Source organism: Pristiophorus japonicus, chromosome 20 (assembly GCF_044704955.1).
Source record: "Pristiophorus japonicus isolate sPriJap1 chromosome 20, sPriJap1.hap1, whole genome shotgun sequence".
NCBI classification, from domain to species: domain Eukaryota; kingdom Metazoa; phylum Chordata; class Chondrichthyes; family Pristiophoridae; genus Pristiophorus; species Pristiophorus japonicus.
This window is the reverse complement of record NC_091996.1, coordinates 99206485-99229589: the sequence shown is the minus strand read 5'-3', so window position 1 is coordinate 99229589 and position 23105 is coordinate 99206485. Positions and strand designations below refer to the sequence as shown.

Genomic DNA, 23105 nt, shown 5'->3' with positions numbered 1-23105 from the left:
CCCCACACACACACACAGACCCGGGCCCCCCACACACACACACACACACAGACCCGGCCCCCCCACACACACACAGACCCGGCCCCCCCACACACACACACACACAGACCCGGCCCCCCCCACACACACACACAGACCCGGGCCCCCCACACACACACAGACCCGGCACCCCCACACACACACACACACAGACCCGGCCCCCCCACACACACACACACAGACCCGGGCCCCCCACACACACACAGACCCGGGCCCCCCACACACACACGGGCCCCCCACACACACACAGACCCGGGCCCCCCACACACACACGGGCCCCCACCACACACACACACACACGGCCCCCCACACACACACACACACACGACCCGGGCCCCCCACACACACACACAGACCCGGGCCCGGCCCCCCCACACACACACAGACCCGGGCCCCCTCCCCCACACACACACACACACAGACCCGGCCCCCCACACACCACACCCGGGCACGGCCCCCCCACACACACACACACACACACACACACAGACCCGGCCCCCCCATACACACACACACACACACAGACCCGGCCCCCCCCACACACACACAGACCCGGGCCCGGCCCCCCACACACACACACAGAACCGGCCCCCCCACACACACACACAGACCCGGCCCCCCCACACACACACACACACACACACAGACCCGGCACCCCCCACACACACACACCACACACAGACCCGGCCCCCCACACACACACAGACCCGGCCCCCCCCCACACACACACACACAGACCCGGGCCCGGCCCCCCCCACACACACACACACACAGACCCGGCCCCCCCACACACACACACACACACACAGACCCGCGCCCCCCCCACACACACACACACACACAGACCCCGGCCCCCCCACACACACACACACACACAGACCCGGCCCCCCCCACACACACACACACACAGACCCGGCCCGGCCCCCCCACACACACAGACCCGGCCCCCCCACACACACACACACACAGACCCGGCCCCCCCCACACACACAGACCCGGCCCACCCACACACACACACACACACACACACAGACCCGGGCCTGCCCCCCCACACACACACACACACAGACCCGGCCCCCCCACACACACACACAGACCCGGGCCCGGCCCCCCACACACACACACACACAGACCCGGCCCCCCACACACACACACACACAGACCCGGCCCCCACACACACACACACAGACCCGGGCCCCCCACACACACCCACACACAGACCCGGCCCCCCCACACACACACACAGACCCGGCCCCCCCACACACACACACACACACAGACCCGGCCCCCCCCACACACACACACACAGACCCGGCCCCCACACACACACACACACAGACCCGGCCCCCCCACACACACCACACACACAGACCCGGCCCCCCCCACACACACACACTCACACAGACCCGGCCCCCCCCACACACACACACACAGACCCGGGCCCCCCACACACACACACACACACAGACCCGGGCCCCCCCACACACACACAGACCCGGGCCCCCTCCCACACACACACAGACCCGGCCCCCCACACACACACACACACACAGACCCGGCCCCCCCACACACACACACAGACCCGGGCCCCCCCACACACACACAGACCCCGGCCCCCCCACACACACACAGACCCGGCCCCCTCACACACACACACACACAGACCCGCCCCCCCACACACACACACACACAGACCCGGCCCCCCCCACACACACACACACAGACCCGGGCCCCCTCCACACACACACAGACCCGGCACCCCCACACACACACACACACAGACCCGGCCCCCCACACACACACACAGACCCGGGCCCCCCACACACACACACAGACCCGGCCCGGCCCCCCCACACACACACACAGACCCGGCCCCCCCACACACACACAGACCCGGCCCCCCACACACACACACACACACACGACCCGGCCCCCCCACACACACACAGACCCGGCCCCCCCACACACACACACACACAGACCCGGCCCCCCCCACACACACACACACACACAGACCCGGGCCCCCCACACACACACAGACCCGGCACCCCACACACACACACACACAGACCCGGCCCCCCACACACACACACACAGACCCGGGCCCCCACCACACACACAGACCCGGGCCCCCCACACACACACGGGCCCGCCCACACACACACACACACACGGGCCCCCACACACACACACACACAGACCCGGGCCCCCCACACACACACGGGCCCCCCACACACACACACACACAGACCCGGCCCCCCCCCACACACACACACACACAGACCCCGGCCCCCCCACACACACACACAGACCCGGGCCCGGCCCCCCCACACACACACACAGACCCGGGCCCGGCCCCCCCCCACACACACACACACACACACAGACCCGGCCCCCCCACACACACACACAGACCCGGCCCCCCCACACACACACACACAGACCCGGCCCCCCCCACACACACACACACACACACAGACCCGGCCCCCCCACACACACACACAGACCCGGCCCCCCCACACACACACACAGACCCGGCCCCCCCACACACACACACAGACCCGGGCCCCCCCCACACACACACACAGACCCGGCCCCCCCACACACACACACAGACCCGGGCCCGGCCCCCCCACACACACACACAGACCCGGGCCCGGCCCCCCCACACACACACAGACCCGGGCCCGGCCCCCCCCACACACACACACACACAGACCCGGCCCCCCCACACACACACACAGACCCGGCCCCCCCCACACACACACACACACACAGACCCGGCCCCCCCACACACACACACACACAGACCCGGCCCCCCCACACACACACAGACCCGGCCCCCACACACACACACACACACAGACCCGGCCCCCCCCCACACACACACACACACAGACCCGGGCCCGGCCCCCCCACACACACACACACACACACACACAGACCCGGCCCCCCCACACACACACACACACAGACCCGGGCCCGGCCCCCCCACACACACAGACCCGGCCCCCCCACACACACACACACACACAGACCCGGCCCCCCCACACACACACACACACACACAGACCCGGCCCACCCACACACACACACACACACAGACCCGGGCCCCCCACACACACACACACACAGACCCGGCCCCCCCACACACACACACAGACAGACCCGGGCCCGGCCCCCCCACACACACACACACACACAGACCCGGGCCCCCACACACACACACAGACCCGGCCCCCCCACACACACACACACCCGGCCCCCCCCACACACACACACAGACCCGGCCCCCCCCACACACACACACACAGACCCGGCCCCCCCCCACACACACACACACACACACACACACAGACCCGGCCCCCCCACACACACACTCACACAGACCCGGCCCCCCCCACACACACACACACAGACCCGGCCCCCCCACACACACACACACACAGACCCGGGCCCCCTCCCACACACACACAGACACAGACCCGGGCCCCCCACACACACACACACACACACAGACCCGGCCCCCCCACACACACACAGACCCGGCCCCCCCACACACACACACAGACCCGGCCCCCCCCACACACACACACACAGACCCGGCCCCCCCACACACACACACAGACCCGGCACCCCCACACACACACACACACACACAGACCCGGCCCCCCACACACACACACACACACAGACCCGGCCCCCCCACACACACACAGACCCGGGCCCCCCACACACACACAGACCCGGGCCCCCCACACACACACACGGGCCCCCCACACACACACACACACACGGGCCCCCCACACACACACACACACACAGACCCGGCCCCCACACACACACACACACACAGACCCGGGCCCCCCACACACACACAGACCCGGGCCCCCCACACACACACAGACCCGGGCCCCCCACACACACACAGACCCGGGCCCCCCACACACACACAGACCCGGGCCCCCCACACACACACACACACACACACACGGGCCCCCCACACACACACACACACACAGACCCGGGCCCCCCACACACACACGGGCCCCCCACACACACATACACACACACACAGACCCGGCCCCCCCCACACACACACACAGACCCGGCCCCCCCACACACACACACAGACCCGGCCCCCCCACACACACACACAGACCCGGCCCCCCCACACACACACACAGACCCGGCCCCCCCCACACACACACACACACAGACCCGGGCCCGGCTCCCCCACACACACACACAGACCCGGCCCCCCCACACACACACACAGACCCGGCCCCCCCACACACACACAGACCCGGCCCCCCCCACACACACACACAGACCCGGGCCCGGCCCCCCCACACACACACACAGACCCGGCCCCCCCCACACACACACACAGACCCGGCCCCCCCACACACACACAGACCCGGCCCCCCCACACACACACACAGACCCGGCCCCCCCCACACACACACACAGACCCGGCCCCCCCACACACACACACAGACCCGGCCCCCCCACACACACACACAGACCCGGCCCCCCCACACACACACACAGACCCGGCCCCCCCACACACACACACAGACCCGGCCCCCCCACACACACACACAGACCCGGCCCCCCCACACACACACAGACCCGGCCCCCCCACACACACACAGACCCGGCCCCCCCACACACACACACAGACCCGGCCCCCCCACACACACACAGACCCGGCCCCCCCCACACACACACACAGACCCGGCCCCCCCACACACACACACAGACCCGGCCCCCCCCCCCACACACACACAGACCCGGCCCCCACACACACACACAGACCCGGCCCCGCCCCACACACACACACAGACCCGGCCCCCCCCCCACACACACACAGACCCGGCCCCCCCCCACACACACACAGACCCGGCCCCCCCCACACACACACACACAGACCCGGCCCCCCCCCCCACACACACACAGACCCGGCCCCCCCCACACACACACACACAGACCCGGCCCCCCCACACACACAGACCCGGCCCCCCCCCCCACACACACACAGACCCGGCCCCCCCCACACACACACACACAGACCCGGGCCCGGCCCCCACACACACACACAGACCCGGCCCCGCCCCACACACACACACAGACCCGGCCCCCCCCCCCACACACACACAGACCCGGCCCCCCCCCCCACACACACACAGACCCGGCCCCCCCCACACACACACACACAGACCCGGCCCCCCCACACACACACAGACCCGGGCCCGGCCCCCCCACACAGACCCGGGCCCGGCCCCCCCACACAGACCCGGCCCCCCCCACACAGACCCGGCCCCCCCCACACACACACACACAGACCCGGCCCCCCCCACACACACAGACCCGGGCCCGGCCCCCCCACACAGACCCGGCCCCCCCCACACACACACACAGACCCGGCCCCCCCACACACACACACACAGACCCGGCCCCCCCCACACACACACAGACCCGGCCCCCCCACACACACAGACCCGGGCCCGGCCCCCCCACACACACACACACAGACCCGGGCCCGGCCCCCCCACACACACACAGACCCGGGCCCGGCCCCCACACACACACACAGACCCGGGCCCGGCCCCCACACACACACACAGACCCGGGCCCGGCCCCCACACACACACACACAGACCGCGAGCGCTTTACCTGAGCCCCCGCTCCCCGCTCCCCGGGCCCCGGGCCCGCTCTCTCTCTCTCTCTCTCTGGGTGCACCGCGCTCTGTCTCCGGGTCCCATTCACAAAATGGCCGCCAAGTCCCGGATGTGAGGAAGACCCGCGCACGTGACTGACCGTGATGTCACCGGCCGTGCACGTGACTGACCGTGATGTCACCGCCCGTGCACGTGACTGACTGTGATGTCACCGCCCGTGCACGTGACTGACCGTGATGTCACCGCCCGTGACTGACTGTGATGTCACCGCCCGTGCACGTGACTGACCGTGATGTCATTCCCCGCGCACGTGACTGGCCGTGATGTCACCGCCCGTGCACGTGACTGGCCGTGATGTCACCACCCGTGCACATGACTGACCATGATGTCATTCCCCGCGCACGTGACTGACCGTGATGTCACCGCCCGTGCATGTGACTGACCGTGATGTCATCGCCCGTGCCCGTGACTGACCGTGATGTCACCACCCGTGCACGTGACTGACCGTGATGTCACCGCCCGTGCACGTGACTGACCGTGATGTCATCGCCCGTGCACGTGACTGACTGTGATGTCACCGCCCGCGCACGTGACTGACCGTGATGTCACCGCCCGCGCACGTTGCCCGCGCACAGTGTCAGGCGGTGGGGAACCAACACGGTCCTTTCACCCTCGGGGGCTCTGGCCTCAAACCCTGAGGGCCAGTACTCCAGGGGCTCAGGTGGTAAGTCCCTCCCAGCAATGTGCTGCACGTGTCCCGACAATCCCGGTGTGTGGAGAGGAGGAGCTGGGACAGGCGAGTGGGTCAATAACCAGAGGTCATCGAGTCAAACTCACCGGGAAAAGATCCAGAGGGGCGAGGGGGAGAAACCTTCTCACTCAGAGAGTTGCCGGGATTTGGAACCTTCGGCCTGAAAAGGTGTTGGGACGGGTACTGGGGGGTGAGGAGCTCACAGGGTTACGGGCAGAAAGCGAGGTGGAGGTGGGACTGAGCACGACTGCTCTGTCACAGAGCCAGCGCAGGCTCGCTGGGCCAAGTGGCCTCCTGTGTGGAAGTATCCATGGCCTACGGTTCTATGAACAGGAAGTGAAGTTAGTCGACAGGAAGCTCGTGTTTTGAAATCCTATGGACTGAGGGAGGAAGGAGAGGCTGAGGGAGGTGAAGGGTTTCAGTGATGGGGATAAATATTGGCCAGGACACCGGCGATAACTGCCCTGCTCTTCTCCAAAAAGGTGTTGGATCTTTCATACCTACCCGAGAGGGCAAACAGGGCTTCGGTTTCACATCCCATCAGAAAGATGTCTCACCTTACAGTGCAGCACTCCACTGATGTTAGCCCAAATGTCATGCTTAATTCTCTGGAGTGGGACTTGAACCCACGACCTTCTGACTTGGAGACCAGAGAACTACCCACTGAGCCACAGCTGGCATCGCTCGAGTGGGCGAAGAGGCGATGGGTCTTTGCACACGGGGCGGGAAGATTGAGTCCAACGGTGGATTTGCAATTTAGAAGAGAAAGAAGGCCAGTTTCAAGGAGCAATGGGCCTCGATAAATTCAAGAGACAAGGATGTGATGGAGCGGGAGAGATTTGGAAGCTGGTGCTGAGTGAGGGGCCTCTCAGACGACAGGTGTGCCCTTGTAACCTGTCGGGTATCACTGGGTGCCAGTGCCATGGGCAGTGCTGTGTGTGTGAGACCATGCTGGCAATCGAGACTCACTCTCACATCAGTAACATCAACAAGAAAGGGTCAGGTCCAAAGTGAGAGTCGGGAGGCCCAGAGCAGTTTCAGTTCCCACCGATTGATTTATTGGTTAATTTATCATCTACACATTAAACATATAAAAGCATTGACAATAACGGAGGGGGTTTCCCAGTTGGCGATGGTTCCGTTGTGGAGCAGGGCTTCTCAGAGTAGGACCTGAGGGAGTACTGGGTGCATGGCTCCCCTCCCCTCCCCGAACCCTCGGCCCCCATCCCCTGCTGCTCCGTATCTCTGAGCCTCTGTCCATGGCCGGCCCAGCTGAGGGATGTCGAGTGACCCGGGATTCGGTGATTCGGCTCCTCGCCTTGTTCCAGATGAAAGTAGACCAGCGGATGAGGTGGTGAGCCCAGTTAGCCGAGCTTCCGTACAACAACAACTTGCGTTTATATAGCTCCGTTAACGTAGTAAATCGTCCCAAGGCGCTTGACAATAGCGTTATCCAACAAGGTTTGGCACCGAACCACATGAGGCGATATTTGGACGGGTGTGATCAAAGAGATCGGTTTTGAGGAGCATCTTAAAGGAGGCGAGAGAGGCGGAGAGGTTTAGGGAGGGAGTTCCAGAGCTTGGGGCCCAGGCAGCTGAAGGCACGACCACCGATGGTGGAGTGATTATAATCAGGGATGGTCAGGAGGGCAGAATTGGAGGAGCGCCGATATCTCGGGGGGTTGGAGGGCTGGAGGAGGTTACAGAGATACAGAGGCGGGCAAAGTCAAGGGGGGATTTGAAAAGAAGGATAAGAATTTTAAAAGTGAGGCATTGCTTAACAAGCCAAAGAGCCGACTGAAATAGAAGCTCCGAGAAGTGTTGGGATCAGACTCTGTCCCCATACAGCCTGTCACTCCAGAAAGAGATCTCAGGGTCCGAGATTGGCACAAGAAGTGAGGGCTGAGGGTGTTAGGATGGGGAGAGACCTGGACAAACCTTCAAGGAGACGGAGTAACAAGGAGCAGGTTGTAAAACTGGGGCCTGTTGTGAGGTTGGCCGAGTGCCAAAACCCACCAGCCAATTAGGGACGTCTCAATGAAACGGGTGGTTCGGAGGGATTGTCGGAGTCCTGGCTGAATAACCCCCATCCCTGCCCCCAAGGGGCACTGAGGGCAAGTGTACTGTCTGCCCCCGTCACTCACTGAGATCAGTGAGCTCAGCACGGAGTCAGGGATCACCCCCAGGTCTGTGTTGCTCACCACCTCAGCAGGCACAGCAACTACCAACTGAGGCCCTGAGGGGACCCGAACTCTGGCATTACCCTGAAGGCCTCCCTGATAAAGTGCAACATCCCCACTGACCCTGGGAGTCACTGGCCAGAGACCGCCCTAAGTGGAGGAAGTGCATCCGGGAGGGCGCTGAGCACCTCGAGTCTTGTCGCCGAGAGCGTGCAGAAACCAAGCGCAGTCCCACCCTCCCCTTCCCTCAACCACTGTCTGTCCCACCTGTGACAGGGACTGTGATTCCCGTATTAGACTGTTCAGTCACCTGAGGACTCACTTTTAGAGTGGAAGCAAGTCTTCCTCGATCCCGAGGGCCTGCCTCTGATGATGATGATGATGATGCCAACTGTCCATATTGGGTCAATTCCAACACCCCCTCCCCCGATATTGGTGCTCAGTCACACCGAGTGATTTTAATTAGATCGGAATTCCAAGAGATTTTGGTGAGATTCTTCGGGTGCTAATTTCCTCCACCCCGGAGTTACAGGTGACTTGTGGGGTCGGTGGACGTGTTGCACATCTCGATGTGGACGTGGGAGGTGATCCCGGGGTAAACACTTTGCATTTTCAGCAAAATCCCGATCTTCTGGCCCTTCAAAATGGACCCAGTGTAACGCTCCGGGGCAACGTAGAAGATCTTAACGCAGTAACCTGGAATTAGAGAGCGATGTTATTAAAGAAAGACTGATCCCACACAGGGGGTCCATACCGTGTCAGCCGTGGCTCAGTGGGTAGCGCTCTATCGTCTGAGTCAGAAGGTCATGGGTTCAACGACATGAGCACAAAAAGCTAGGCCGACACTCCCAGTGCAGTACTGAGGGAGCGCCGCACTGTCGGAGGGGCAGTACTGAGGGAGCGCCGCACTGTCGGAGGGGCAGTACTGAGGGAGCGCCGCACTGTCGGAGGGGCAGTACTGAGGGAGCGCCGCACTGTCGGAGGGGCAGTACTGAGGGAGCGCCGCACTGTCGGAGGGGCAGTACTGAAGGAGCGCCGCACTGTCGGAGGGGCAGTACTGAGGGAGTGCCGCACTGGCGGAGGGGCAGTACGGAGAGAGTGCCGCACTGTCGGAGGGGCAGTACTGAGGGAGTGCCGTACTGTCGGAGGGGCAGTACTGAGGGAGCGCCGCACTGTCGGTGGGGCAGTACTGAGGGAGTGCCGCACTGTCGGAGGGGCAGTACTGAGGGAGCGCCGCACTGTCGGAGGGGCAGTACTGAGGGAGCGCCGGACTGTCGGAGGGGCAGTACTGAGGGAGCGCCGGACTGTCGGAGGGGCAGTACTGAGGTAGCGCCGGACTGTCGGAGGGACAGTACTGAGGGAGCGCCGGACTGTCGGAGGGGCAGTACTGAGGGAGCGCCGGACTGTCGGAGGGGCCGTCTTTCGGATGAGACATTAAACCGAGACCCTGTCTGCTCTCTCAGCTGGATGTAAAAGATCCCAAGGCCACTATTTCAATGATGGGAATGGTAGCATCGTTATATTACTGGACTCGTAATCCAGCGGCCTAAGATTAATGATTCCACTACAGCAGCTGGGGAATTTAAATTCAGTTAATTTAATAAGAATCTGGAATAAATGCTAGTATCAGTAATGGTGACCATGAAACTATCGGATTGCCGTTAAAAACCCCTCTGGTTCACGAATGTCCTTCAGGGAAGGAAATCTGCCGCCCTTACCCGGTCTGGGCCTATAGGTGACTCCAGACCCACGGCGATGTGGTTGACCATTAGCTGCCCCTCTGGAATGGCCCAGTGAGACACTCAGTTGTCCCCAACCACTGCGAGAAAACAATAATAATAAAACCGGACGGGCCACCCGGCATCGACCTTGGCCCCGGCTACGGACACAACAACGGCACACCCAGCCCAGGCCACCCGGCAAAATCCTCCTCACCAACATCTGGGGACGTGGCACAATCAGGAGAGCAGTCCCGCAGACCGGTCAAGCAACAGTCGGACATCGACATCCTCACAGAATCATAGCTTTCCGCCAATGGCCCCGACTCCTCCATCACCTTCCCTGGGTATGTCCTGTCCCACCGGCAGGACAGGCCCACCAGAGGGGCGGCTCAGTGGTGTACAGTCGGGAGGGAGTCCCCAACATTGACTCCGGGCCCCGTGTCACCTTCAGGTCAAGCATGGGCACGGAAAGTTCCTGCTGATTCCCAACTCCCGCCCTCCCTCAGCTGATGAATCACTCCTCCATGTTGGACACCATTTGGAAGAGGCACTGAGGACAGCGAGGACACAGAGTGTACTCTGGGTGGGGCACTTCAATGTCCATCACCAAGAGTGGCTCGGTAGCACCACTCCTGACCGAGCTGGCCGAGTCCTGAAGGACATAGCTGCCAGACTGGGCCTGCGGCAGGCGGTGAGAGAACCAACACCAGGGAATAACCTTCTTACCCACGTCCTCACCAATCTACCTGTCGCAGATGCATCTGTCCCTGACAGTATTGGCAGCAGCGTACTAAACGGGATAGATTCAGAACAGATCTAGCAGCTCAAAACTGGGCATCCATGAGGCCCTGTAGGCCATCAGCAGCAGCAGAATTGTATTGTACCACACTCTGTAATCTCATGGCCCGGCATATCCCTCACACTACAGTTACCATCCAGCCCGGGGACCAGCCCTGGTTCAATGAGGAGTGTAGCACAGCATGCCAGGAGCAGCACCAGGTGTACCTAAAAATGAGGTGCCAACCCGGGGAAGCTGCAACACAGGACTACATGTATACTAAACAGCGGGAGCAGCATGGGATAGACAGGGCTAAGTGATCCCACAACCAACGGATCAGATCAAAGCTCTGTAGTCCTGCCACACCCAGTCGTGAATGGTGGTGGGCCATTAAATAACTAACAGGAGGAGGAGGTCCATGAATATCCCCATCTTCAATGATGGTGGACCACAACATGTGAATGCAAAGGACAAGGCTGAAGCATTTACAACCATCTTCAGCCCGAAGTGCCGAGTGGATGATCCATATCGGCCTCCTCCTGAGGTCCCCACCAACACAGAAGCCGGTCTTCAGCCAATGCGATTCACTCCACGTGATATCAAGAAACAGCTGAGCGCGCTGGATACAGCAAAGGCTGTGGGCCCCAACAACATCCTGGCTGTTGTGCTGAAGACTTGTGTTCCAGAACTAGCCGTGCCTCTAGCCAAGCTGTTCCAGTACAGCTACAACACTGGCATCTACCCGACAATGTGCAAAACTGACCAGGTTTGTCCTGTCCACAAACAGCAGGACAAATCCAATCCGGCCAATTACCGCCCCATCAGTCTGCTCTCAATCATCAGCAAAGTGATGGAAGGTGTCATCGACAGTGCTATCAAGCAGCACTTACTCACCAATAACCTTGTCACCGATGTCCAGTTTGGGTTCTGCCAGGACCACTTGGCTCCAGACCTCATTACAGCCTTGGTCCAAACATGGACAAAAGAGTGACTGCCCTCGACATCAAGGCAGCATTTGACCGAGTGTGGCATCAAGGAGCCCCAGTAAAACTGAAGTCAATGGGAATCAGGGGAAAACTCTCCACTGGCTGGAGTCATATCCAGCACAATGGAAGATGGTTGTGGTGGTTAGAGGTCAATCATCACAGCCCCAGGACATCGCTGCAGGAGTTCCTCAGGGCAGTGTCCTAGGCCCAACCATCTTCAGCTGCTTCATCAATGACCTTCCCTCCATCATAAGGTCAGAAGTGGGGATGTTTGCTGATGACTGCAGTGTTCAGTTCCATTCGCAACTCCTCAGGTAATGAAGCAGTCCACGCCCACATACAACAAAACATGGACGATATTCGGGCTTGGGCCTGAGAGTCTAACCGCCAACCCTTGACATTCAACAGCATTACCATCGCCGAATCCCCCACCATCAACATCCTGGGGGTCACCATTGACCAGAAACTTAACTGGACCAGACACATAAATACTGTGGCAACAAGAGCGGGTCAGAGGCTGGGTATTCTGTGGCGAGTGTCTCACCCCCTGAGCCTTTCCACCATCTACAAGGAACAAGTCAGGAGTGTGATGGAACACTCTCCACTTGCCTGGATGGTGCAGCTCCAACAACACTCGAGAAGCTCGACACCATCCAGGACAAAGCAGACGGTTGATCGACACGCTACCCACCACCTTCAACATTCACTCCCTCCACCACCGGCGCCCCCTGGCTGCAGTGTGCACCATCTACAAGATGCACTGCAGCAACTCGCCAAGGCTTCTTCGGCAGCACCTCCCAAACCCGCGACCTCTACCGCCTAGAAGGACAAGGGCAGCAGGCGCATGGGAACACCACCACCTCCACGTTCCCCTCCGAGTCACACACCATCCTGACTTGGGAAATATATCGGCCGTTCCTTCATCGTCGCTGGGTCACAATCCTGGAACTCCCTCCCTAACAGCACTGTGGGAGCACCTTCACCACACGGACTGCAGCGGTTCAAGGCAGCGGCTCACCACCACCTTCTCAAGGGGCAATTAGGGACGGGCAATAAATGCCGGCCTTGCCAGCGACACCCACATCCTGGAACTAATTTTTAAAAAGAGCAAGGGAGTTATATACCCGGTGTCCTGGCCCAATCTTTATCCCTCAATAAACATCAGTTAAACATTATCTGGTCATGGTCATATTGCTGTTTGTGGGAGCTTGCTGTGTGCAAGTTGGCTACAACAGCGATTACTCTTCAAAAAGTTGGATGTAAAGCACTTTGGGACACCTGGTGGTCATGAAAGGCACCATATAAATGCAAGGCTTTTTTAATATTAATACTGAGCCGACACAGAGGATTCTATTACTGTAATACTGATTTTCTGGCAGTCTGCGGAATCTTGCTGTGCAGAAAATGACGGCCGTGGTTCCCTACAACACACAATCACTGCACCCCAGGCGCCCAAAAGCAACCGATTGAAGGGAGACAGGTTAGCAAGGAACTGACGGGCTACACTGAATACTCACTTGCTCCCTCCAACTGGACTCCGTTGTCAATCGCATTGCCATTGCCGTAGGGGTTGGCCCGTTTCACCAGCTTACCGCTGAAGGGGGCGTAAACAGTCGCTCCATCCTCGCAAATCACGTCGACCCCCTTATGTGTTCTCTGACCCCTGGACACAACAGAACACAGTCAGCACCGAATACGATTATCTCTCTGTTCCACTCTCTCCTTGAAAAATTCAGAATTGGACCTATATTTTGCACAGCACCCTCTGCACTGAGATCTCACATTAGAAAAGTCCCAGTGAATCTCCCGTGGCATTGCTCGCCATCAGAGTGTGACGCCTGAAGTATGATAGCCAATAAGTGTTACGCTTAAAGGAAGTGTGCTGCAGGTGAGACTTTTGATATATTATAGATTATAAAATATGCAGCGTGTTGTCTGGTGTTGTTGACTTTATGCAACCTGCTCCAATTTTAAGAATAGACCATTTAGCTCCTTGAGCCTTTTCCACCATTCATTTAGATCATGGCATATGTGTAGCTCAACTGCACACTATATAAAACACTGGTTAGGCCCCAGCTGGAGTACTGCGTGCAGTTCTGGTCACCACATTACAGGAAGGATGTGATTGCACTGGAGAGGATGCAGAGGAGGTTTACATGGCAGAACATAAGAATTTGGAGCAGGAGTAGGCCATTTAACTAGATCATGGCTGATCTGATCATAGACTCAGCTCCACTTCCCCACCCGCTCCCCATAACCCTCGACTCCCTTATCACTCAAAAATCTGTCTATCTCCGCCTTAAATATCTTCAATGACCCAGCCTCCACAGCTCTCTGGGGCAGAGAATTCCACAAATTTGCAACCCTCTGAGAGAAGAAATTCGTCCTCATCACCATTCTAATTAGGTGACCCCTTATTCTTAAACTATGCCCCCTAGTCCTGGATTCCCCCACAAGTGTAACCATCCTCTCTGCATCCACCTTGTCGAGCCCTCTCAGTATCTAATATGTTTCAATAAGATCACCTCTCATTCTTCTAAACTCCAGTGAGTACAGGCCCAACCTGCTCAACCTTTCTTTATAAGACAAACCCCTTCATCTCAGGAATCAACCTAGTGAACCTTCTCTGAACTGCTTCCAATGCAAGTATATCCTTCCTTAAATACGGAGACTAAAACTGTACGCAGTACTCCAGGTGTGGCCTCACCAGTACCCTGTACAGTTGTAGCAGGACTTCTCTGCTTTTATACTCTATCCTCCTTGCAATAAAGGCCAACATTCCATTTGCCTTCCTGATCACTTGCTGTACCTGCATACTAACTTTTTGTGTTTCATGCACAAGTACCCCCAGGTCCCTCTGTATTGCAGCATTTTGTGGTTTTTCTCCATTTAAATTATAATTTGCTTTTTTATTTTTCCTGCCAATGTGAATAACCTTACATTTTCCCACATTATACTCCATCTGCCAAATGTTTGCCCACTCACTTAGCCTGTCTATATCCCTTTGCAGATTTTTTGTGTCTTCCTCGCAACTTGCTTTCCCACCCATCTTTGTATCATTAGCAAACTTGGCTACATTACACTCGGTCCTTCATCCAAGTCATTAATATAGATTGTAAATAGTTGGGGTCCCAGCACTGATCCCTGCGGCACCCCTCTAGTTACTGTTTGCCAACCGGAAAATGACCCATTCATCCCGACTCTCTGTTTTCTGTTAGTTAGCCAATCCTCTATCCACGCTAATATATTACCCCCAATCCCATGAGCTCTTGTGCAGTAACCTTTTGTGTGGCACCTTATCGAATGCCTTCTGGAAATCCAAATACACCACATCCACTGGTTCCCCCTTATTCACCCTGCTCGTTACATCCTCAAAGATTTGCAGCAAATTTGTCAAACATGATTTCCCCTTCATAAATCCATGCTGACTCTGCTTGAGTGGATTATGCTTTTCCAAATGTCCTGCTACAGCTTCCTTAATAATGGATTCCAGCATTTTACCAACAACTGATGTTAGTCTAACTGGTCTATAGTTTCCTGCTTTTTTTCTGCCTCCTTTTTTAAATAGGGGCGTTCCATTTGCGTAACACCTAGAATCCGCGGAATTTTGGTAGATTATAACCAATGCATCCACTATCTCTGCAGCCACTTATTTTAAGACCCTAGGATGCAGGCCATCAAGTCCAGGGGACTTGTCCACCTTTAGTCCCATTATTTTACCAAGTACTATTTCTCTAGTGATTTCTCCCTCTTTATAACCCCTTGATTATCCACTATTGGAATGTTTTTAGTATCTTCCAAGTAAACTATCCCGGATACACTCTATGAACTTTTCCTCAAGGCTACCCTGGCCAATTTGATTTGTGCAATCAATATGAAGGTTAAAATCGCCCACGATTATTGCCTTACCTTTCTTATAAGCCTCCAATATTTATTTATTTATACTCCGTCCAACAGTGTAGCTACTGTTAGATCTTCTGAGCCAATATCGTTTCTCACTAACGCACTGATCCCATCCTTTATTAACAAAGCACCTCCTTTTCCTTTCTGTCTGTCCTTCCGAATTGTCAAATACCCCTGAATATTCAGTTCCCAGCCTTGGTCAGCTTGCAACCACGTCTCTGTAATGACTATCAGATCATGCCCATTCATATCTATTTGTGCCGTCAACTCATCTATCTTGTTACGAATGCTACGTGCATTCACATAAAGAGCTTTAAATTTTTTCTTTTTACTATTTTTTCCTCCTTTGACCCTACTTTCTGATTCACTTTTACGTTTATACATTCTGTCCCTTCCTGTCACGTTCTGGTTTTCATTTCCCCCAGTGCTACCCGGCTCTATTGCCTTCCCCTTGTTCTTTTTAAATTTTCACTCACCTGAACCCTCCCTCCCTCCCACTATTTAGTTTAAAGCTCTCTCTACAGCCCTAGTTATTCGATTCGCCAGGACCCTAGGCTCAGCACGGTCTAAGTGAAGCCCGTCCCAACGGAACAGCTCCCTCTTACCCCAGTACTGGTGTCAGTGCCCCAGGAACCAAAACCCATTTCTCCCACACCAGTCTTTGAGCCATGTATTTAACTCTCTGATCTTATTTACCCTAAGCAAATTTGCTCGTGGCTCAGGTAGTAATCCAGAGATTATTACCTTTGTGATTCTGCTTTTTAATTTAGCCCCTAGCTGCCCATACTCACTCAGCAGAACCTCTTTCTTTGTTCTGTCAGTGTCATTGATACCCACGTGGACCACGACAACTGGATCTTCCCCCTCCCACTCCAAGTTCCTCTCTAGCCCTGAGGAGATGTCCTTTAAACCTGGCACCGGGCAGGCAACACAGCCTTCGGGACTCACGCTCTCAGCTGCAGAGAACAGTATCTATTCCCCTAATGATACTGTTCCCTACCACTACAATGCTCCCCCCACTTGAATGGCCCCCTGTACCACAGTGCTGTGGTCAGTTTGCTCATCCTGCCCGCAGTCCCTGATCTCCTCCTCACGGAGCAAGAGCCTCGACCCTGTTGGACAAGAGCAAGGGCTGAGGCTCCTCTATCACTACCTCCTGGGTCCCCATACCTTCCTCACTCGTAGTCACACCCTCCTGTCCCTGACCATGGATCGAATTCGAATTAATTACGCTAATTGGTGTGACCACCTCCTGGAACACAGCGTCCAGCTAACTCTCCCTCTCTCTGATGTGTTGTAATGTCTGCAGCTCGGACTCCAGCTCATCAACACTGAGCCGATGTTCCTTGAGCTGCAGACACTTGCTGCAATGTGGTCACCGTGGACCTCACTGGGGTCAACCGGCTCCCACATGCAGCAGCAGTAACACATCGCCCACCCTGCCATCTCTGATGTATTTAATTAATTCGGTTTTGAAGGTTTAATTTATAATCCCAGCTCTTAATTTAAACCAATGCCCAAGAAAAGAGAGAGAAACAGATCAACCAATCACTTCCCTGCTCTCCTGTGATGTCACACTTTGAATAATTTTATTTCTTATCTTCCCAGGTTGATTGGGACTAGAAATATTTATGTTTACTTTTCCAATTGATTTTAACCTTCCCCCCTCTTCTCCAAATTCCCACTCTTTCCAAATTCCCAAATAAACCACCCTGCTTCAGTACATTCTGTGCAGACAGCGGGGGAATTTAAATTCACTGAATTAAGTAAAATCTGGAACAAAAACCTAGTATCAGTAATGGTGACCATGAAACTATCAGATTGTCCTTAAACTCCCATCTGGTTCACTTGTGTCCTTGAGGGAAGGAAGTTTTCCGTCTTTACCCAGTCTGGCCTATAGGTGACTCCAGACCCAGACCTCTGACCCTCCACAGTTAAGGGGAAGCTCGATAAGCAAATGAGGGAGCAAGGAATAAGAAGGTCTCGATGATAGATTTAGATGAGGAAGGCTAGGTGGAGGCTCGAGTGGAGCATAAACACTGGTTGGCCTGAATGCTCTGTTACTGTGCTGTATATTGAATGTCGTTCCTACTTTCTCACAATTTAAAAAATACTCTTCATTTGTCTTTCTTGAATTCAAAGTTGAAGACCTCCCACTTCATGCCAATGAACTCCATTTGCCCACTTCATTTATCGATGTCCTTTTATAAAGTTCTGCACACATCTCATCATCATAGTTAGTCCCTCGGAATCGAGGAAGACTTGCTTCCACTCTAAAAGTGAGTCCTCAGGTGACTGAACAGTCCAATACGGGAACCACAGTCCCTGTCACAGGTGGGACAGACAGTGGTTGAGGGAAGGGGAGGGTGGGACTGGTTTGCCGCACGCTCCTTCCGCTGCCTGCGCTTGGTTTCTGCACGCTCTCGGCGACGAGACTCGAGGTGCTCAGCGCCCCCCCGGATGCACTTCCTCCACTTAGGGCCGTCTCTGGCCGGGGACTCCCAGGTGTCGGTGGGGATGTTGCACTTTATCAGGGAGGCTTTGAGGGTGTCCTTGTAACGTTTCTGCTGCCCACCTTTGGCGCATTTGCCGTGACGGAGTTCTGCACCCATCTGTACTACTTTTTGTGCCACCTAACTTGGTGTTGGCAGCAAACTGTGATTATATAACGCTGCTCCTTCATTGAAGTCATTGATAAATACAGCGAAGAGTCGAGGCCCCAGCACAGACCTCTGGGGAACTCCACTTGTCACATTCTGCCAATCAGAGTATCTACCATTTCATCCCTATTGTCTCTGAGCTCCCAACCAATTTTGCATACAATTGCATATGCTTTTAACATTGCTGATAATTTCTTGTGCAGAATCCTTTCAAATGCCTCCTTGAAGTCTGTCCAGATACCATGCATAGATAATCCTTTATTCACCATGTTGTGGCCTCCCCAAACAATAAAGCTAAGTGTGAACTCCAGCTGTATGATCCACTTGCAGCCTTCCATTACTGTATGGCTTAGCAGCAGTGTTTGATTTGTAGCTTCAAAATGTTACATGTTACTGGGTCATTTATACTGAAGGATATTCATCAATGGGGTTAGACTGACAGCGTGAGTACAGTAGATCGGGACAGAGCAGCGAAGCGAGATCTAAGCCCACGAGCAAAGTGATCGGGACCCAGGAGAGGTGTGAGTTCAGGCCCAGGGGCAGCACGGGCCCAGCCCACACTGCGATAAGTGAGCGCACTGGGTCGGTGCAGCAGAGCAGGTCTCCAGCCGTCCTGGTTAACCCTTGCCTCTGGACCAAGACCTAGCTCTGTCAAGCCCGTGTGGTGGCTGGTGTGCAATGGTCACCCCACGTTAAAAAAATCTACCCACAGGCATCTTCCACCCTTCACGATGTAGTTCGGGACCCTGGAATATTAGGTACTTCATTGGAACACCTGGGAACTCATCGCTTTTTGGTGTGGAAGCAAGTCCTCCGCGATACGAGAGACTGCCTGTGATGATGATGATGATGACTGTGTGAGTTGATAACGACAATGTGACTTTTACCTGGAAGCACCATATTCGCCCGAGCCAAATTTATCCAGTTCTCTCACATCATTGCACAGATTCCCTTCACAGATACTCCCCCATTCATCAGGTTCAACTGTAAGGCATCAAAGGGAAAAGTTTCCTTACAGTTGTGGGTACGAATACTGAGTTTGCAAGGCACAATATAAATGCAACTCTTTCTTTACACAGAGGGTGGTCAGAATGCTCCCTGTCACAAACTGATGGTGAAGCTGGCTCTGAAAATTGTTTCAACTGGAATTCGATAGTTGTTTTGAGAGAGGTCAAAGATCACCATGATCTTATAGAACCGAATGGCCTACTCCTGCTCCTATTTCTACTTATCTCATGTTTGAAAAAGCGGAGTAACAAAGGGAATGGTGAGTGAGTGGGATAAGACTGGGTGGGATATCAAAGGTTATGGGCAGTGAGGGGGAGAGTGGGATTTGATTGGGTGAGACATTAAAGGGTATGGGGAGTGAGAGGGAATCGACTGGGTGGGATATTTAAGAGTAGGATGTGGGATTGGACTGGGTGTGATATTTAAGAGTAGGGTGGGGCATTGGACTGGGAGGGATATTTAAGAGTAGGGTGGGGCATTGGACTGGGTGGGATATTTAAGAGTAGGGCGGGGCATTGGACTGGGTGTGATATTTAAGAGTAGGGCAGGGCATTGGACTGGGTGGGATATTTAAGAGCAGGGTGGGGCATTGGACTGGGGGGATATTTAAGCGTAGGGTGTGGGGCATTGGACTGGGTGGGGTATTTAAGAGTAGGGTGGGGCATTGGACTGGGTGGGATATTTAAGAGCAGGGTGGGGCATTGGACTGGGTGGGATATTTAAGAGTAGGGCGCGGCATTGGACTGGGTGGGATATTTAAGAGTAGGGTGGGGCATTGGACTGGGTGGGATATTTAAGAGTAGGGTGTGGGGCATTGGACTGGGTGGGATATTTAAGCGTAGGGTGTGGGGCATTGGACTGGGTGAGATATTTAAGAGCAGGGTGGGGCATTGAACTGGGTGGGATATTTAAGAGCAGGGTGGGGCATTGGACTGGGTGGGATATTTAAGCGTAGGGTGTGGGGCATTGGACTGGGTGGGGTATTTAAGAGCAGGGTGGGGCATTGGACTGGGGGGATATTTAAGCGTAGGGTGTGGGGCATTGGACTGGGTGGGGTATTTAAGAGCAGGGTGGGGCATTGGACTGGGTGGGATATTTAAGAGTAGGGTGTGGGGCATTGGACTGGGTAGGATATTGGACTGGATGGCTCAGGTGTTGAAAACGACCAACACAAACGTCATGAGCCAAATGGCCAGTTTCTGTGTCAGAACATTCACTGAAAGCTTTCAGAAAGTTTACTGAAGGGATAGAGCTGTAAATAGAGGACAATTCAAATTCGAGGTAAACACCTAGACAGCACTGGCGATTGTCTGGACCGGAGCATTTTCCTTTCATGTAAGTTCCAGCGCACTTGATCCATGTGTCCTGGCATTCGCCTCCCGCTCTTGTACACGGTAAATCACCCGCTGGCAAGCCAGAGAAAGCAGATTCACTTGTAAATGTACGTTTGAAGCATTGTCCTTAATGTCACTGGGGGGGATATTAAAGAGGATGGGAAGAGAGGACAATGGGATTAGGGTGGGTGAGATATTTAATGATGTGGGGTGCATGGGAATAGACTGGGTGGGATATTAAAGGTGTGGGGTGTGGGGACAGTGTGATTAGACAGGGTGGATTATTGAAGGGTATGGCAAGTGGGGAGAGTGGGATTGACTGAGTGGGATATCAAAAGGTATGGGGTGTGAGGGGGAGAGTAAGGTTAGTCTGGGTGGGTGTTAAAGGGTGTGGAGAGTTTGGGATTAGACTGGGTGAGATATTAAACATTATCGGGAGGGTGGGATTAGGCTGGGTGTGATATTAAAGGGAGGGGAGAGTGGGATTAGGCTGGATGGGAGATTAAATGTTTGAGGAGAGTGGGAGTGGACTGGGTGGGTTATTGAAATATGTGGAAAGTGTGTAGAGTGGGATTAGAGTGGGTGGGATTATAAGGAACTGGGGTGAGATATTGGACTTGGTGAAATATTAAAGGTTATGTGGAGTGGGATTAGACAGGGTGGGATAATAAAGGCTGTAGGGACTATGTGATTAGACTGGGTGGGATATTTAAGAGTAGGGTGTGGCATTGGACTGGGTGTGATATTTAAGAGTAGGGTGGGGCATTGGACTGGGTGTGATATTTAAGAGTAGGGTGTGTGATTAGAGTAGGTAGGATATTTAAGAGTAGGGTGGGACATTGGACTGGGTGTGATATTTAAGCGTAGGGTGTGTGATTAGAGTAGGTAGGATATTTAAGAGTAGGGTAGGGCATTGGACTGGGTGGGATATTTAAGCGTAGGGTGTGGGGCATTGGACTGGGTGGCTCAGGTGTTGAAAACGACCAGCACAAACACCATGAGCCAAATGGCCAGTTTTTGTGTCAGAACATTCACTGAAAGCTTTCATAAAGTTTACTGAAGGCATAGAGCTGTAAATAGAGGACAATTCGAGTTTGAGGTACACACCGAGACAGCACTGGCGATTGGCTGGACCGGAGCACTTTCCTTTCATGTAAGGTCCAGCGCACTTGATGGATGTCTCCTGGCATTCGCCTCCCGCTGTCATACACGGTAAATCACCCGCTGGCAAGCCAGAGAAAGCAGATTCATTTGTAAATGTACATTTGAAGCATCGTCCTTAATGTCATGTTCTAAGCCTAATAGAGAGCTGTCACTCAACAAATCAGACTCAGCCTTATGATGTGTGTGTCTCCACCAAAGCCCCACGGTGTCATGGATGAAGCAGTTGTTGATGAGTGAGCCTTGTGCACTGCAGTGCAATCGGGTTCTATACATGAGGGAGGCTGGCTCATTGCAGGCTATGGGGAGTGAGGAGATTGAGAGTTCACTGGGGTGATATTAAAGAGGATGGGAAGAGAGGACAACGTGATTAGAGTGGGTGGGATATTAAATGATATCGGGAGTGCGGTTAGACTGGGCGGGATATTAAAGGGTGTGGGGAGTGAGAAGAGTGGGATTAGACTGGGCGGGATATTAAAGGGTGTGGGGAGTGAGGAGAGTGGGATTAGATTGGGTGGGATAATTAAGAGTAGGGTGGGCCATTGGACTGCGTGGGATATTTAAGAGTATGGTGGGGCATTGGACTGGGTGGGATATTTAAGAGTAGGGTGGGACATTGGACTGGGTGGGATATTTAAGAGTAGGGTGGGACATTGGACTGGGTGGGATATTTAAGAGTAGGGTGGGGCATTGGACTGGGTGGGATATTTAAGAATAGGTTGGGGCATTGGACTGGGTGGGATATTTAAGCGTAGGGTGTGGGGCATTGGACTGGGTGGCTCAGGTGTTGAAAACGACCAGCACAAACACCATGAGCCAAATGGGCAGTTTCTGTGTCAGAACATTCACTGAAAGCTTTCATAAAGTTTACTGAAGGCATTAAATAGAGGACAATTCGAG

At 55.5% G+C, this 23105-nt stretch overlaps 2 protein-coding genes across 3 annotated transcripts in view; both read right to left on the bottom strand.

Moving 5' to 3' along the window:
- The window catches only part of ufsp1 (UFM1-specific peptidase 1), a 14571-nt gene extending 8730 nt beyond the window's left edge, over window positions 1-5841 (bottom strand). For both annotated transcript variants that reach the window (XM_070863241.1, XM_070863240.1), the window contains exon 1: window positions 5719-5841. The gene's annotated coding sequence lies outside the window, so the exon portion shown is untranslated. The remainder of the gene's footprint in view (window positions 1-5718) is intronic.
- A 3339-nt stretch (window positions 5842-9180) lies between these two features.
- The window catches only part of LOC139232851 (leukocyte cell-derived chemotaxin-2-like), a 68386-nt gene continuing 54461 nt past the window's right edge, over window positions 9181-23105 (bottom strand). The window contains exons 2-4 of the mRNA XM_070863342.1: window positions 19590-19686; window positions 13657-13802; window positions 9181-9350 (exon numbers count right to left, since the gene is read on the bottom strand). Coding sequence (XP_070719443.1) covers window positions 9181-9350; window positions 13657-13802; window positions 19590-19686 — 413 coding nt within the window. The remainder of the gene's footprint in view (window positions 9351-13656; window positions 13803-19589; window positions 19687-23105) is intronic.